We start from the raw sequence: 16,808 nt of genomic DNA, 5'->3' as shown, positions 1-16,808 counted from the left end.
ATATGACTGGGAAGGAAATGGAAACAAAAAATTGTAAGCTTTGAATTTTCTGTTCTCTATCGACATGAAGCCGCAAATTGGGCATTAAAACATTGACTTTGTTAACCACCACTGACGGTTTAGAAGCCATTAGGAGGTTGAATATTACGGCTGTGCAGAGTACATTTTGTCCTTTCAAAAGAAAAATCTAAGGACTAAATTTGAAAAGAGGCTCCTGGTGAGTAAAAGCTTTTCCTTTTCCATTTGCTCCTCTCGTGTGTTGCATGCGTGTGCGCGTGAGTTTTTTTTTTTTTCCCTTACAATCGCTGCCCACCCAATCCTCTGTAGCAGCCACTGCGACCCAGTGGGGTCATTCTGATTTTCTGACCAGGGGACACACTCTCGGAGAGGTCTTTCTGTCAGCATTAATGCGAGTGCTTCTTGAAGGGCTGGCCAGCCGCTCTGGCTGCTGCAACGGGGACCAGGGGCCGGGTGAGGGGGTAGTCAGCACACCCGCCTCAAAAGCCCAAAGTCATTTTTGGCACTAAGAGCCCATCACTAGAACCTTCAGTTGAAAGGACCATTTTCAAGCAATAAAGTGATTTTGGTACAAAAGTAAACCGACTCACCCCAGGTAAAGTTTTAATATTGTGCAGTGCATTCTGGGCCTCAAGTGCAGCTTTTCTTGTATAAAATGTTACGAAACAACAACCTACAGAGAGAAATGAAAAGGTTTTAGAAATTTCTGTGAATGCTTTGCTTAGATATAATGGAGACTGGGGCGAACGAGTCAACTACTTAAAAGGAAGCACAATTTAAAAATAAGGTGCACGGCAACAGTAATAACAACAGCTCAAGCATTTACCCAGTGCCTTTCATCCTAAATCATATTTATTAGCTTTTCCCCACGTTGGGGAATCAATTCATAACTGCGTACCAACTACCGGGAACCCGGGTCTTCAGGAACGGGGGTGGGAGGCTGTGGGTGAGTTGTTAATGGAACTTGTGCTGCAGTCACAGCATCAAGTGAAGTGTTTAATCACAACCGCAAGAGCAGACACTTATATTAACTATAATTGTCTTAAAGGACATCTCTAGAACATCACCCTTTTAAAATACTTGCTCAACTCCGAGGCTTAGACAACCGGGTGATAAGCTGCCTAGGAGCTGAGACCATGCCCTCTTCTTTCCAATTTCCACTGCAGCACATAATGCACAGTTCCACACACAAAACATGCAATATTTGTTTGCTGAAATGAAAGACTCTATTTTAGCCAGTTGAGAAAGTGAGCTATATGTGGTGGGCAGATGCTGAAACAGATGTTTGCACTCTCTGTGCTGAGAATGAAACATAGCCGTGGGACATCAACCACTAATCTCTTGATTCCTCATTTCTAAGAGGTGATGGGAATCCAGGCTGAAGCCTCCTCCGAGGGAGACCAGCCTATACTCTTCTCCAAACCACCTCCCTCCACCAAAGAAAACAGTCTTGAAACCTCTCATTCCTTCTGTATTCTAAAGCAAGGCTCACCCCTTCTTCAACCTGTGCCTAAAGATACTGGTTAACATGGTTAAGCCAGATGAAGACACTGGTTAATAATCTGTTAATTAGCACAGCGTTTCTTAGCACAACCAAGTGTAGATAAAAGGGATAAAAAACTTCGGAAATTAAAAGAAAAAGATGCTCCCTCTGAATTGCCTGTCTTGGATGAGTTGGGTTGAGAAAAAAAAGCAGAGAGATGCAGTTGCACTCAATTAGCTCTGATTCTTATCCTCATGCTTAGAGAGATGGGGACAGCCTTGAGAGGTCCTCAAATGCCAAGCACAGCAAGTGGCTGGAGAGAAATTCACAGCACTAAGGCATCGACTTGGGCTCTATTTAGGGGGACGATGTAAGACCATGGACAGAAAAAAGTGGCACATTTGGAGAGTAGGAAGTTGGCACCACAAACCATCAAAGGTTCTGAATCACACATTAGCAACACTTTTCAAAACAAAAAACTCATTTGAAGGAGTAGGAGAAGATGAAGTACTATACCACCCCTATAGCATTCTGAAATACATATAAGATGCTTCCCCCTTATTTGGAAAAAACAAAACTTGGAACCTTGTTGTCATATACTATTTCACTGGAGTCTACTGAGATTAAATATGCAAATCCTTTACCTTCTGGATAAAGGAGAGTATGATCCTAGCTTTTTGGCATTTAAAAACCTCCATGTCTCCAAGGATGGGAGACTCTTCAAGTGTTTAATTTGCATGATGGGAGGAGTATGAAAATTATGAAGGGTCTTTAAAAATCACAGATGGACAGAGTGGGCCTTTATATATGAGCTTTCCACTTCAGCTATTTGACTTCTTAGACCAGAGTGCATTTGGTCATGCTGCCTGGTTGTAGATTATTTTTCCTAAACTGATCAAATTAATGTGTGATTTTCAGCTCCAGTGGCATAACCTAAGCCCAGAAAAGCTATAGCAATTGCTTTAAATCAAGGAATGATTTTAAACAGCAAAGTCCAGTTCCAGCTTCTAGTATCCATTGTAATCACTTTTTTTTTGTAATCACTTTAAAAGGAGGAAAAATACCAATTATCTTCTATTAGACTTGATACAGAAAGAAAAACATGGGAGAAAAAAATCATAAAGGAAAAGAACACATAAAAAAAGAATATATAACTGAATTGCTATGTAGTACAGTAAAAAATTCCAATATTTTTGACTGTGTGGAACACAATAAACTTGAAAATTCTGAAAGAGATGGGAATACCAGACCACCTGACCTGCCTCTTGAGAAACCTGTATGCAGGTCAGGAAGTAACAGTTAGAACTGGACATGGAACAACAGACTGGTTCCAAATCAGGAAAGGAGTACGTCAAGGCTGTACATTGTCACCCTGCTTATTTAACTTATATGCGGAGTACATCATGAGAAATGCTGGGCTGGAGGAAGCACAAGCTGGAATCAAGATTGCTGGGAGAAATATCAATAACCTCAGATATGCAGATGACACCACCCTTACGGCAGAAAGTGAAGAAGAACTAAAGAGCCTCTTGTTGAAAGTGAAAGAGGAGAGTGAAAAAGTTGGCTTAAAACTCAACATTCAGAAAACTAAGATCATGGCATCCAGTCCAATCACTTCACCGCAAATAGATGGGGAGACAGGGGAAACAGTGGCTGACTTTATTTTGGGGGTCTCCAAAATGATTGCAGATAGTGATTGCAGCCATGAAATTAAAAGACGCTTACTCCTTGGAAGGAAAGTTATGACCAACCTAGACAGCATATTAAAAAGCAGAGACATTACTTTGCTAACAAAGGTCTGTCTAGTCAAGGCTATGATTTTTTCAGTGGTCATGTATGGATGCGAGAGTTGGACTATAAAGAAAGCTGAGCACCGAAGAACTGATGCTTTTGAACTGTGGTGTTGGAGAAGACTCCTGAGAGTCCCTTGGACTGCAAGGAGATCCAACCAGTCCATCCTAAGGGAAATCAGGTCTGGGTGTTCATTTGAAGGACTGATGCTGAAGCTGAAACTCCAATACTTTGGCCACCGGATGCGAAGAGCTGACTCATTTGAAAAGACCCTGATGCTGGGAAAGATTGAGGGCAGGAGGAGAAGGGGATGACACAGGATGAGATGGTTGGATGGCATCACTGACTCAGTGGACATGGGTTTGGGTGGTCTCCGGGTGTTGGTGATGGACAGGGAGGCCTGGCGTGCTGCAGTTCATGGGGTCGCAAAGAGTCAGACATGACTGAGCGACTGAACTGAACTGAAAGTAAAAATTAACACAACATTGTAAATCACCTATATTTCAATAAAACTGAAAAGAAAAACAGAAAAAGACATCATCTCTGTCTTCTAAAAGCTTCTAACAAACAGACTCTCAGGAAGTTCTCCTTTCTCTATTCTGGGCTTGTGGGCTTGGCTTCTGGATAAGCAAGCAATGGGGATGCTCTGAACTTTGACTTCAAAACTGAAGCCTCAGAAAGGGGCAGAATCTGATGCTTTCAAGCAGGTAGATTTTAGGGATGTGATAGTTAAAAGACAGAAGCTTTCAGATGCAGTATAAGTCATGGAGCAGCTTGCTTGCCTGGAAAGAAGGCAATTAAGGAAGAATTTCCTAAGCAGAAGGAAAACAAATGCTAGTCCGGCCAAGTTCAGAGATAAGATGAAAAGCCAAGGTCAACCTAAAAGAACAGTGGAATGAAGAGGGAGCCAAAAACGGTGACCGACATACACAGTAAGACAAAAGCAACGAGGAACAAAGAAGATGTAAACTGAGGAAGACTTGTTATGGGGCCACCCCGGACCCGACGTGGTGGTCTCAGGAATAGAGTGGTCTCCACTCTTGCCTTAAACACCCAAACAAAATTCCAACCACTTTCCATGGCCTGGAAGTCCACTAGGAAGGTGTAGTTCACCTGCTATTGAAGCATTAAAACACTACCCTTGAGGAAGGTGATATTTAATTGTTCCTAGCTATTTACACCTTAGTATGAATTTGGCAACTCCAAGTGCTTCTGTCTTGAACAAGGTTACTGGTGAAGTGGTTTCTGTGTTTGTTTTGCTTTGACAAAGTTTGAAGCTGATGTCTGAGCAGCATGGGATGGGGGTGAGGAGGGGCAAGAAAGCAGAGAGGAGTCTAAGGAGTGAATCCTTAGAGTTCAAATCTCGAACTCTCTCCAATTTCATGCAGGCTCCACACTGCCTGTGCAGCTGAGAGGGTGACCTCAGGGATTTGCCATGACAGACCTCTCTGTGAACGGTGCAAGCCGCTTAACTCTTCTACTGGGTTAGCCAACAAGTCGGTTTGGGTTTTTCCGTTAACATCTCAGGGAAAAACCCAAATGAACTTTTTGGTCAACCCAATACTTTAGTCCCACTGAAACAAAGACTCTGGGAGAACATGCCCCCCAAAGCTCTAGCTCTAGCTGTAATACAAAGAAGAGTATCCTGGACACCACTGGTGACACATCTCCCCTTCACTGCTCACTAACTCCCAACCCAACAGCTCATCCCTGGGCCCCATGCACTTAGGACCTTTGAAAGAGGCAGCCTATCCCCATGTGGGCATGGCCCCGTGGCTTGGTGACTTAGAGCTCGGGCTGAATTTCTGCCCCAATGTGTAGCCTCAGCTGGATGCCCTCATGCAATGAACAATTTGCACCAATGTGGGGGCTCTGGGGGAAATCTCACCCCAAGACTCTTCTTTTGGTTTCGTACTTTCAGTTCCTGAATGCCTCTTTGGAAAACACCTTACTTCCTCTATACCTGAGTTATGCTGCATCACCTTGAAATCAATGCACAAAAACCAGGACTGCCTACCACTACTTCCTCCCTGAAAAAAAAAAAAAAAACCCTACCTGGACACATAGCCAAAAGGTTTCATTCAGAATAAATTTAACAGTCAAAACTACTCCTTCCCTTTCTTGGGCTAAAAAATGTCTTGCACTTCACTCCACATGCATACTAATTGATTTAATAAAAATAGCATTTGATTAAGTTATCAGAAGATCTGTGGTAGAAATAGAGAACTCCCAATTTCAACATTCATCTTTGAGGCAGCCATTTGTGGTTTTCCCCCGATGGGACTTGAGTCTGGATGCTTCCAGAATAAGAATGTGTTTCAGAGACTCTTGCTTCTCTGAGTGCTCTCCCAGCTAAACAACCAGACTTTTTTAGCAACCAGTCACTTGATATGCTCATTAAAATTCATTGATTAAGATTCATTGACCTGAGGAAATAATTTCAACACAGGAAGGGAGAAGTATCGTTAGTATCTGCCCTGAGGTGGTGGTGATCACCATGGCAAAAGGTCGGGGGGAGACTCCAGGTCCTAGAAAACTCATGGCGGTGTAACAGGGTGGGAATTTTCTTTCTGGCCTACCCCAACTGGGTGGACAGCTGTTAAGGGAGCCACGTGGCTTGTGGACTTGCCCGTGCCAGCTGTTGAACTCAGGTGTGAAGTTCACTGGATTTGTCTGCAGGTCAGCTGTAACACCAGATGGCCCCACAGTCTGATTCTGGGACAGACCATTTTCCTCTACCAGGTTCTGCTTCCAACATCCTTGAAGGCGGGTGGTTAAACACCGACCAAAGCCCTGGGCGCCCTTCAGCGGTCAGCAGCTGCGCTGTGCGCCCGAGGGGACCACCCTTCCCGCGTCAGCATCTCTCCTGGCACCTGCTTTCCCTGCTGCCCACGAGTGCAGAGCAAGGCTTGCTCTACATCACAGAGGGGAGGTGACCTGCCAGGGAACTCGGGGATGGGCAGGGGCGGAGGCTTCAGCCAGGCTCAGCCCTCCTGTCTATGCTCTGGGCAGCTTCGCATTTCTCTTCTCTGCCTGTCTGACCCAGTCTCGTAAGCACTCACACTTTATGATTCTTGCCACCTTTATCCTCTGGCTCCAGAGTTTCTGCCAGTGGCAGCAGCTGGCTTAGGAAAGATAAACCTGTTGTCCCACGCCCAGGTGATTTCAAGGCATCCCACTTTCCAAGAATTTCAACAACTCATTGTGTTAATAATAAGAGCTCTGGATTCTGGAGTAAAAATTTTAAAAATTCCATCTTTTGCAGGTCTATTTATTGGCCCTACCCCCTAACTCCGCACTGAAAGTGGAAAGTGAAAGTTGCTCAGTCTTGTCCAACTCTTTGCGACCGCATAGACTATACAGTCCATGGAATTCTCCAGGCCAGAATACTGGAGTGGGTAGCCTTTCCCTTCTCCAGCGGATCTTCCCAACCCAGGGATCGAATCCAGGTCTCCCACATTGCAGGCAAATTCTTTACCAGCTGAGCCACAAGGGAAGCCCTTACTCCTCAGTGCTGCTGCTGCTAAGTCGCTTCAGTCGTGTCCGACTCTTCGCGACCCCATGGACTGCAGCCCACCAGGCTCCTCTGCCCATGGGATTTTCCAGGCAAGAGTACTGGAGTGGGTTGCCATTGCCTTCTCCGTATTCCTCACTAGGGTGCTTTAAATTCACAGGTGAAATGGGTTTGGGGGTAAAACCTGAGAGGTGACCCCAGAACCAAGTACTGGTGTTTGAGGTTTGTAGAGAGTCCACCAGTGACGACTCCTCACTGACCCCCACGTGTGTTGCTGGGTCCCTACATACCGCTGGGGGTAGGGGGGGTCACATGAGAGCTCACTGGCCATTCCTGTCTCCCGTGAATTCATTTGTAGCTCAACTGTGAATACCTGGCTAGCCCCTCAGATGGCCACTTAAGCCAGATCCATTTGGATGGGAAAGAAGGTCTCGACAGCAAGGTCCTGGGGTGCAGGCGACAGCGTGAGGCCTCGCTGCGGGCAGCTCTGGATGATCAGGAGGCGGCCAGGGGGTGCTGGGCCCCGAGGGAATGAGGCGGGGTGGGGCTGGGAGCTTTGGAGGGCCCCAACTCCCAGCGGCCGGCAAGTTTAGCAATGTGGCTGCACATGCTCAGCGTGTTAAAGCTGTGTGTTATCGTATTGTAACGGTGAGGTATGATTAGACCATCTCGCACCACAAGCTGAGAATGGTAATTCCCAGAGACGCCATGAGCCACGTACTCCAGATAGGGATGTTGGTGTCTGACTGACTGCCTCTCCTCACAAGCAATTTCTGCTGCCATTAAAGGTTCCCTCAGGTATTCTGCCAGCTTCACTGCTGAATAACCCAAGACATGGTGATGGGGTTTTTGCTGTTTCCAAAGATAAAGCCTCAGATGAGATGGGCCAATGGTATCTACACACACACACACATACACACACACGGACACATACATACACACACACAGCAGTAGTGTATTTAAAGCCATCAAGAAGACGCTCAACTTTACTGAAAGACTTTAATTTTAAATGATCAAGTAGACTTATCCTCAAAGAAACCATCTGGATTATCACCAATCTTTTCAAATCACAGCTGTTTATCTTGGGACGCTTGACTTGGAGACTTGGTAAAAATATGCTCAGGGGGAAAAAAAAACGCACTGCTTATGTAGAGATAATCAGTCTATATCACGGCCTGTCCAGAGTCAAACAGCACTGAGTTCACATTCTTCTGTGTGGAGGGCTGCATAGACACTGCCCGAGAGAATGATCCTGAGATCGGATTTTTAAATTAGTTCTGCCCTGAAGAAAACTGACCCCACGCTTGTTAAAGAAACTTTCTCTGAGGCTACCAAATTGGGGAGGAAGGAAACTGAGGTCTGATGCTCTGAAGACACCATTTTACTAAAAGGCAGTTTCCTTCAAGTAAATTAGCTCTAAAATATGGACAAGGTAGTCTTTTACTCTGTGTGTTTGTTTTAAAGTATACAGGTGTAGAGATGGGAAGTCAGTGAGTTGGATGGTTTGCAATTATTGAAAGAGTCAGTTGTCAGCTGCAGGGTAGAAATTTCAGATCACACGCCAACAGCTTAAGACTCTCAGCAACACAGGAAGCTGGCTGCTCCCCACGATTCTCCTCGAGCCACCAGCCTGGACAGACGATAAACTCTCCTTGAAAGGCTGTTCCCATAAACGCGAGAAAGGGCCTTTTAGGAACTTTCCAGGCCTGACGGATAATTCTTCACTAATATCTTAATATGGGAAATTATGGGATGTTTTCTGAAATACAAACAATAACTTGAGGATGGAGGTGAGAAGGTGTGGCCATGCTGGTAAATAAATAAAGAGTGTGGAGCTTCTGGTTCTGGGCATGTGGACATCTGACCCTCCAAGTCAACTCCATCCCCAGCGTAAAAGAGGGGTCACCCACATCCTCAAGGTCATTCTGCATCTCAGTCCAGAAACCTCCATCACTGTCCAAACCCACGCAAATAAACACTTGAAAATGACCACAGAAAGATCACGTGCAGACTGAACCTTGTACTTATTTCTTAAAAAAAAAAAAAATAAGGGACTAGTCCTGGTAGACAGATTCAACTCAAGCTATATTTGAATTCAAGACGGCAACAGAGTCATCATGTAGTGAATTGAAAATTCCCTTCAAGTCTGCCTTTGAATTCTAACAGGCCGACAGATCAAGAGACCGAGGCCCTGCAAGGCTAAATTAGTGAACCCTCTATGGTGTTTTTTTTTCTTTCTGTGAATGAAGCTCTCTTTTGTCTACACATTTGCAAGCCAAGCAGGCGCCTCCTTTACACAACTGAATTGCTTACTGGGATCTTAGCTTCTTGGAGAGTCAGTTGCCAGTTTAAGTCAGAAGAGGACAGGCTCCTCCTCCTGTCATTGATTTTCTCCCTCCATCTCAACAACTTATGTAGAGAATTTCATGCTTCTTTCAAAGTCCAAAGGTTTTCAGACTTTGTGGGGGCATCCTGTGATCTAATGAAGCTCTCTCAACCATGGGCCTTACCCCTCCAAGACACTTCACTTTCAGTTTATACAAAGCAGTTAAAGGCTCAAAAACCCCATCAAAAATCCCCTGAATTAAAATTTTAAAGTCAATGTAGCTTTGACCTTAAAGAAAGTAGCTTTCCAGTGGTCTGGCAGGTAGCCCTCAGCATCATGAGGAAAAGGACAATGATGAAACCCCATTCTTCCAGAAGACACGGGCACTTCAGGAGGCCAACTGGTCCCCTGGGAAGTGCAGAGGGCACACTTTCCTCAGCCAAAATCCGCCCACCAGGAAGAACTGGCACTGCAGGGTAAAAACCACACCGAGTGCACTGTTATTAAGTTAGGGCCCCCACGGTCCTTGGTCTTTATTCTTTCTACTTTGTCCTCCAGACATGCTTGATTTACGTGCAAGATGGGGCACGTAACGCTACTGAGGTCACAGCGGTATTTAAAATTCAGTCCCCTGGAACCCTTCTCCACTGTTGGTGGAAATGTAAGCTGGTGTAGCCAGCATGGAAAACAGTATGGAGGTTCCTTAAAAAACTAAGACTAAAGTTATCATATGGTCCATCTATCTTACTCCTGGGCATGTACCCGGAAAACACTGGAAACTCTAATTCAAAACGATACATGCACTCCAATGTTCACAGCAGCACCAGTTACAGTAGCCAAGCCATGGGCGTAACCTGTGTCCATCAAAGATGAATGAATGAAGAAGACATGGTACATACACACAGTGGAATAATACTCAGCCATAAGAAAGAATGAAATGTAGCCATGTGCAGCAATGTGCGTGGACCTAAAGATGATCATACTGAGTGAAGTTAAGTCAGACAAAGGCAAATATTACATGATACCATTTATGTGTGAACTCTAAAAAATAATGGAAATGAATTTATTTACAAAAACAGAAACAGACTCACAGACATAGAAAACAAACTGATGGTTACCAAAGGGGAAAGGTGTAGGGGAGATATAAATTAGGAGTATAGGACTAACAGATACACACCAATATATACTTACACACACACACACAATAGATAAACAGGATCTACTGTATAGTACAGGGAACTATATCCAACATCTTGCATTAATAACCTATAATGGAAAAGAATCTGAAAAAGAATCTATGAACTCTGTCAGTCTATCTACCTGTCTGTCCATCCCATCCATCCATCCATCCATCATCCACCGCATGATCTATGCATCTATATATGTATCTATCTATCTGGATCACTTTTCTGTATACCTAAAACTAACAAAGTACTGTAAAAATCAACTATAGCTCAATAAAAAAATTACAAAATTCAGTCCTCTGGCTGCTAGACACATTTATGTATTTCAGAGTATGATTTCCTCAAGGTGGCTCATCTGAACTGCTGCACCAAGGTGGTTGTAATAACATCAACTAAGATACAAAGGAAAAGAATTTTAAAGAGAGCAAAGCAGAAATTCCTTATGGGAAGCACCTGCAAGAAGATGAAAGAGTTTTGTAACCTATTTTCTTTTTTTTTTGCTTTAAACATGAAAGTAAGAAAACTAAAGTCAGAGGAAGTCAATGCATCATCTTTCTGATTCCACAGAATCACAGAATTTTACAACTATTAATAGTTAACTTGAGTCACCCAACTCTCCAGCTCCCTTCCAGCTCAGGTGAGCCAACTGCCCACAGTCACGCAAGAGGCTCAGAACAAAGCCTAAGTCATCCACATCATTAGTGGCAGACAACAGCCTTCAAGGTCAGTGCCGTCACAGAAGCACCCTCCACGAAGCAGTCCTGGGAGGTTCCGCTTTCCTCTGAAAGATCCCAGAACTGCTTCAACCTCCTCCCATGTCACCGAAAATGTCTTTTTATACCTGAAATCTCTCTTGTTTTAAACAGTGGTCTCCTAGGCCAAGCCACTGTCTCCCCTCTCTATCTAAAAGTGAGACTCCAGAGCAAGAATAACGGCTCCCCCAACACAAATGCCACATCCTGTAGAAGTCAACTTTTAATGAAACTGTATCCAATTAGCTCAGTTTTATAGAATTTGACATAATAGGCACCCTGATATAAAAAGTAATGCCATCTGGCCACCACCTAGGGAGCAGAGACGGAGCCATCATTCTGCTTTCAGTACTTGAATTACGTGGACACCACCGTCTGGTTTACCAACTGCAATCCCAGGGAATCCCCCGGGAATTTCTCTGACACAGCAAGAGCTGTGCCTGTGACTTGTGGCTGCCTGGGGCAGGGATCTGATGTTCCCTCCAAGAACCCTGGCTCCTGTACCCAGCAGGAGGACTCCGAGACAGTACATCAGAGCCAAGTTTTCAACCAAGGAGACACTGATGATCTCACTAGGCTCCGTGCAACCCCCACCCTGAGAGTCTGCACCTGACACCTGGGGCCACACTCACTTAACTGGCCACAAGATCAAGGCTAAGACCAGCCTCCCTCAGCTGGGGGACTTTTCTTGGAGGAACCACCTCCTGATTCTCCCACGGCTCTGTTAAGTCAGGCAGCCTTTCTAAATCTTCTGCCAGGAAAATGGAGGTTTTTTGTTTGTTTTTGTAATCTAGATTAAATCTAGCACATTTTTAAGCCTCTTGGGAAAGCAAGGACGGATGTGCCTGGCTCTGTACAGACTGCAACCATTCCTCACCCATTATGATGTAAATCCCAACAACTGCAGGACACATGGAAAAGATGCCAAGGGCAAAACTGGGATCTGCTGTTTCCGCCTTCCCCAGGCCTCTGAAATAAACCACTGAGGTTAAAACATTTCAGTGTCATAGCTGTAAACGTATCTGGAGAACTTTAATGTCACCCCTTTTCCTGGATGGGACAATCACTGTGAATCGTGTTCCTTAAAGGCTTGCATTCTGCTCTAAGCAAGGGGGGGGGGGGGGGGGAGAGGTGAGTTTATGGTGACCTGAGTCTTTGTCAGGCTTCCCAGGTGGTGCTAGTGGTAAAGAATCCACCTGCCAATGCAGGAGATGTAAGAGACACAGGTTCAATCTTCTGAGTCGGGAAGATCCCCTGGAGGAGGAAACGACAACCCACTCCAGTATTCTTGCCTGGAGAATTCCACGGACAGAGGAGTCTGGAGGGCTACAGCCCATGGGGTTGCAAAGAGTCGGACACAACTGAGTGTGTACACACACGTGTTTGTCAAGGAGCCGTGGGGACAGGATGGAGAAAGCAAGCAGTCTCCTTTGATAAGAAATACAAGAGAATAAGCAACCTGTGAATTTGATTAATTTGTGTTTTTTATAGTGTGTGGAAGAGGCCTATATATTCTTCCCTCAAGGTAAGAAAAATAACTTTAGGATGAACATGACAAAACAACAAGAAGGCCATATAGTGGTCCGGCCCCAACCCCTGGGCTGGTCAGTCCCTTACAAGTCTGGGTGGCTGAGAGGGTCCCAGGGGGCCATGACAACAAATGCTTCTTCTCCAAGGGGCCAGAGGACGGAGCAAGGCCTCAGGCTCAGTTAACCAAGATACCCTCGCATTGATTAATCTGGAAGGTGTCCCAGGGTTAAGTGTGGTAGGAGGTAGTTCCATCTTGAATCCAATTAAAAAAGGATTTTAGTTTCAAAAGCACTGAGGGACCTCATTAAAAAGTTTTTAATATAAGGTTATTGGGTACATACATTCTCTTGGGGACAGGACGGCATTATAATTAGTCTGGTTGTGATGAGAGTAGGTTACAATCATATCCATATTCCCGTGATTCCCAGTTCAGCACACTAGGCCATACGATGCGGGCCCGACCACTGTCTTAAGTCTCAATTTCATGATCTTGCTTGGATGGTGGGGCAACCTGTATCTGCCAAGTCTACACATACTGACCCCTTATGTCACCTGGAATAAAATACAGTTCAGCACTTCTAGCAGCATCACTGATGAAAACTTATGGCCCTGTTTTAGGTGGGGCTGGCTCTTAGAAGAGCTTTTTAATCCAGAGGAGAAGCAAGGTATTTTTTCTCTTATGGAGGGGGTGAGGGAAGTCATATTGACTTCCTCATTCTGGTCTTTGGGGGTCATATTGACTTAAGGAAAGATCTGGCCTTATTTCAGATTTTCTTCCTGTGGCAGATGGCTCCGGAGAGCTGATATTTATGGCCACTGTAACCGCTTAGCCCACTCCCACAATAACGAAGGCATCTTTCATGTGCATGCAGATCAGGGAGGGAGACATTCTTATGAATTGCCTGGGGCAGTGGAAATCATATATGCAATGCACTTTTGTAGCCAATTGTATAAATTGATGTTCTAGCAATAACAAGCAAGCAGCCCTGATCCCAGAGTTCTCAGGACAGAGACTACGACAGGTTCCAAAAGTGGCTCTGGATACTCCCCTTTGCTCTGCTCATAGAGCTTTGTTGAGTAACAAAACCATCCTTTACCAGCGCTTCAGACAGACTGGGGGTTGGACACATTTCTCTAAGTCTCTTTTCTTTACTTATAAAATGGCCTGAGTAACAGCAGCTCTGTCCCAGGGTTATTATATTAAAAAAAGGTAATTTATGAAAATGTATATATAACACAGATCCTGGTATATACAACTGACGTGGTTAAATAAATGTCAGAGATGACTGCCCACTGTGAATTGGTTATGTTCCTCCATACAGCCCCTGGCCCACACGGACCCTGTGCAGGTTTCCCACGAGGCAGATGAGAGACACTCAGCACTGCCCTGATGATTTAATACGCACCCCTCAACCCTGAGGCACAGAAAGCAGCATTCCCACACCAGCCATGCCAACATGTGGCTCTCCACCAGCCTCCGGATGGAAGGGGAGCAAGCCAGCCTCTTTGGTAAGTGATGACCCCACACCCTGTAACAAGGCTTGGAATTGATTTTGTTGTCTTGCTTTCTGGAGTAATTACTTGGAACTGGCCAAGTGCACCCATTTGCATGGCCCTTGAGGAACCTGGACATCTATTTACATGGCTTCTGAGCAAGTTGATCCATTTTAATAGAATCATTTTGAGGACCTTTCCTATACAGGGTACCACAGAATTTCCTCCACCGCTATGGTTGGCGGTGCTCCCCCAAGAGGCAAAAATTCCCTAAGACAGTGAGCTTTCAGAAATGAGCCCCGTGGCTGTCTAATGAGCACGCCTGGGTTTCCTTCCTGAAAAAGGAGCCAAAGCACAGACCTGCCCTTTCTCTGTACTTTACAACAACAAGGGAGGGAAAATAATAAGAAAAAAAAAAAAGAAGCAGTGACACTGGGCTCTGCAGGAAGAAGCGGGATTCTAAACATCACGGTCAGGGGAGCAGAGAGGGGGAGCATGTCAGGAGGACTGCAGGGACATTAGGTACCCCCTGAGAAAAGGGGTTCCCAGCGGCGGGATTTCATTTTGAGAGTCACCATCACACAATGATAAAACACAAGAAAAAAGAAAATCACTGCCTGCTTGATGAACCGCTGTCTCCTACACTGGTTCAGCTATTACTTATATCTGCCATCTGAGGACCATCTTGAAGGGCAAGGAGCCACGCTGAAGGCTCCCTGGTCCCCTTCACAAGGCTCAACAGGAAGTTGGGCTTGTAGGTGCTTCTGAAATACTGATGGGTCGGCTGTCCTCAGGGCCCTTCCCCATCTGCTCGCCCCACAGCCATACGGTTACTTTCAGACGTCATCTGCCAGGAGTCTTTCTGATACAGGGTACTGGTGATTAAAGATGGTCCATGCGGTACTCCTGAATCCATTTTCTGACAAATGACCCTGTATACCTGGCCAGTTTCTGACCTGAGATAGGTCTGATGGTCAGGTGAAACAGATTTCACTGGGTTTGTTTAGCAAGTTCATGTATACACAATACTAAGCTCCAAACTGGGCACGCAGAAAACACGAAGGAACAGTCTCAGCTTGCTTTCTTCCTTCTGCTTCCTGATATCGTTCTGGGGGTACCATGAGGGCTTCTTCCACACCTAAAATAACCAAGAATTTATCACCCAAGTGGGGACACTTTGGAAAGTGGAAGGGGAACTGTCAGTTATTATTCTGGGACAACAGATGAAAATCGGGCTGCTGCAGACAAACCCTAAGCACCCTGTCCACCAGGCTGTCTCCCAACTCTGCCCCTTCTCCTTCAAGCTGCATCCTTATGACTTGAAGCTCAGATCTGTATTAAAACAAAATTCCCTTAGAAGAAACAACACTGCGATCTATTAAACCAATCTCTGACTACAAGCTTTGATAAGAGTTTATGCAGTGAGAATGTTGTGATTGGGGCATGAATTAGTGTCATGGAAAATACACAGTGACCTGGGGAAAGAAACTTCACTTATACTGTAATTTTGACAAGGGTTGGTCCAGATCGGACTGTGATCCAGTTTAAATCCTGGACTGGAGAGCAGAAAGGGGTCTTAGGAATCATCTAAGTCCCTATTGCCAGCACCGGGTCTGGCAAAAGAAACCGGGGCACAGAGAGAAAGTATTTGGATTGGCAAAGCCTGAACCCCAAACTCACTCTTGACAAAGACCTAGAGATGATCATACCAAGTGAAGTAGGTCAGACAAAAACAAATGCATATATTACTTATATGTGGACTCTAATATGATACAAATGAACTTATTTAGAAAATAGAAACAGATTCACAGTAGAAAGCAAAGGACTACCAAAGGGGAAAGGTGGGGAAGAGGGATAAATCAGGAGTTTGGGATTAACAGATACATACTATTACATACAAAATAGATGAGCAACAAGGACCTGTTATATAGCACAGGGGGCTATACTCAGTATCTTGTAGTAACCTATAATGGAAAAAGAATCTGAAAGTGTGTGTGTGTGTGTGTGTGTGTGTGTGTATAACTGAATCACTTTGCTATACACCTGAAACTAACACAACACTGTAAGTCAACTCTACTTCAATAAAAGTGTTATGAAAAGAAAAAAAAATACCATCATGCTTCCTTATTGCTCTAAATCTCAACCTAGATAAATACTGAGCATGGCTTTCCATTTGTCAGGAAATTAAATAAGTATAACTGATGATGGATACAAGAAAAATATAATACACGGTCCCTGGACTTGATGTGTTTAATATTTAGCTACAGAGTTAACTGCTCATTCCTGAGCAGGTGGAGAGAAGATTCATCTTCTTTGCCAGAGAATCTCTCCCTAGAAAACCTCAGAGGGAAAAGTGAAATATTGCCTTGATTTCAAGATGATGGAAAACTCTACATACGGCACGCTGATCAGCAGCCACTGGGCTTCACTCAAGAACAACACACCAGCTACTTGCCTTCCCCATGCTGCACGGATGCTGAAGCAATATTTGATCTAAGAACTTTCATTTTTCTCAATCACTGCCCAATGATACTTATTCTTCTGTTAAACCTTTAGAAAAAGGAGAAAGGAAATAATACCCCGCAGGCTCCCATTCCAGCCTCCGATGACTGGATGAAGACAGATTTCCAAGTCTTTAGTCCCTTTTGAACGGAAGGGCTTCTGCTCATCTGGATTTCAGACAAACACAAATGATATTTCAGATGGGGGTGGGAAG

The 16,808-nt window shown here is 44.7% G+C and overlaps 1 protein-coding gene across 11 annotated transcripts in view; it reads right to left on the bottom strand.

The window, feature by feature from the left end:
• The window catches only part of CELF2 (CUGBP Elav-like family member 2), an 867,775-nt gene that overhangs the window by 105,730 nt on the left and 745,237 nt on the right, over positions 1 to 16,808 (bottom strand). For all 11 annotated transcript variants that reach the window (XM_070471964.1, XM_070471957.1, XM_070471963.1 and 8 more), the window contains one exon: positions 609 to 691. In XM_070471964.1, coding sequence (XP_070328065.1) covers positions 609 to 691 — 83 coding nt within the window. The remainder of the gene's footprint in view (positions 1 to 608; positions 692 to 16,808) is intronic.

This window comes from Odocoileus virginianus, chromosome 9 (genome assembly GCF_023699985.2).
Source record: "Odocoileus virginianus isolate 20LAN1187 ecotype Illinois chromosome 9, Ovbor_1.2, whole genome shotgun sequence".
In the NCBI taxonomy this organism is placed as follows: domain Eukaryota; kingdom Metazoa; phylum Chordata; class Mammalia; order Artiodactyla; family Cervidae; genus Odocoileus; species Odocoileus virginianus.
Note: the sequence above shows the minus strand (reverse complement) of the source record. Positions and strands in the feature narration are given on the sequence as shown.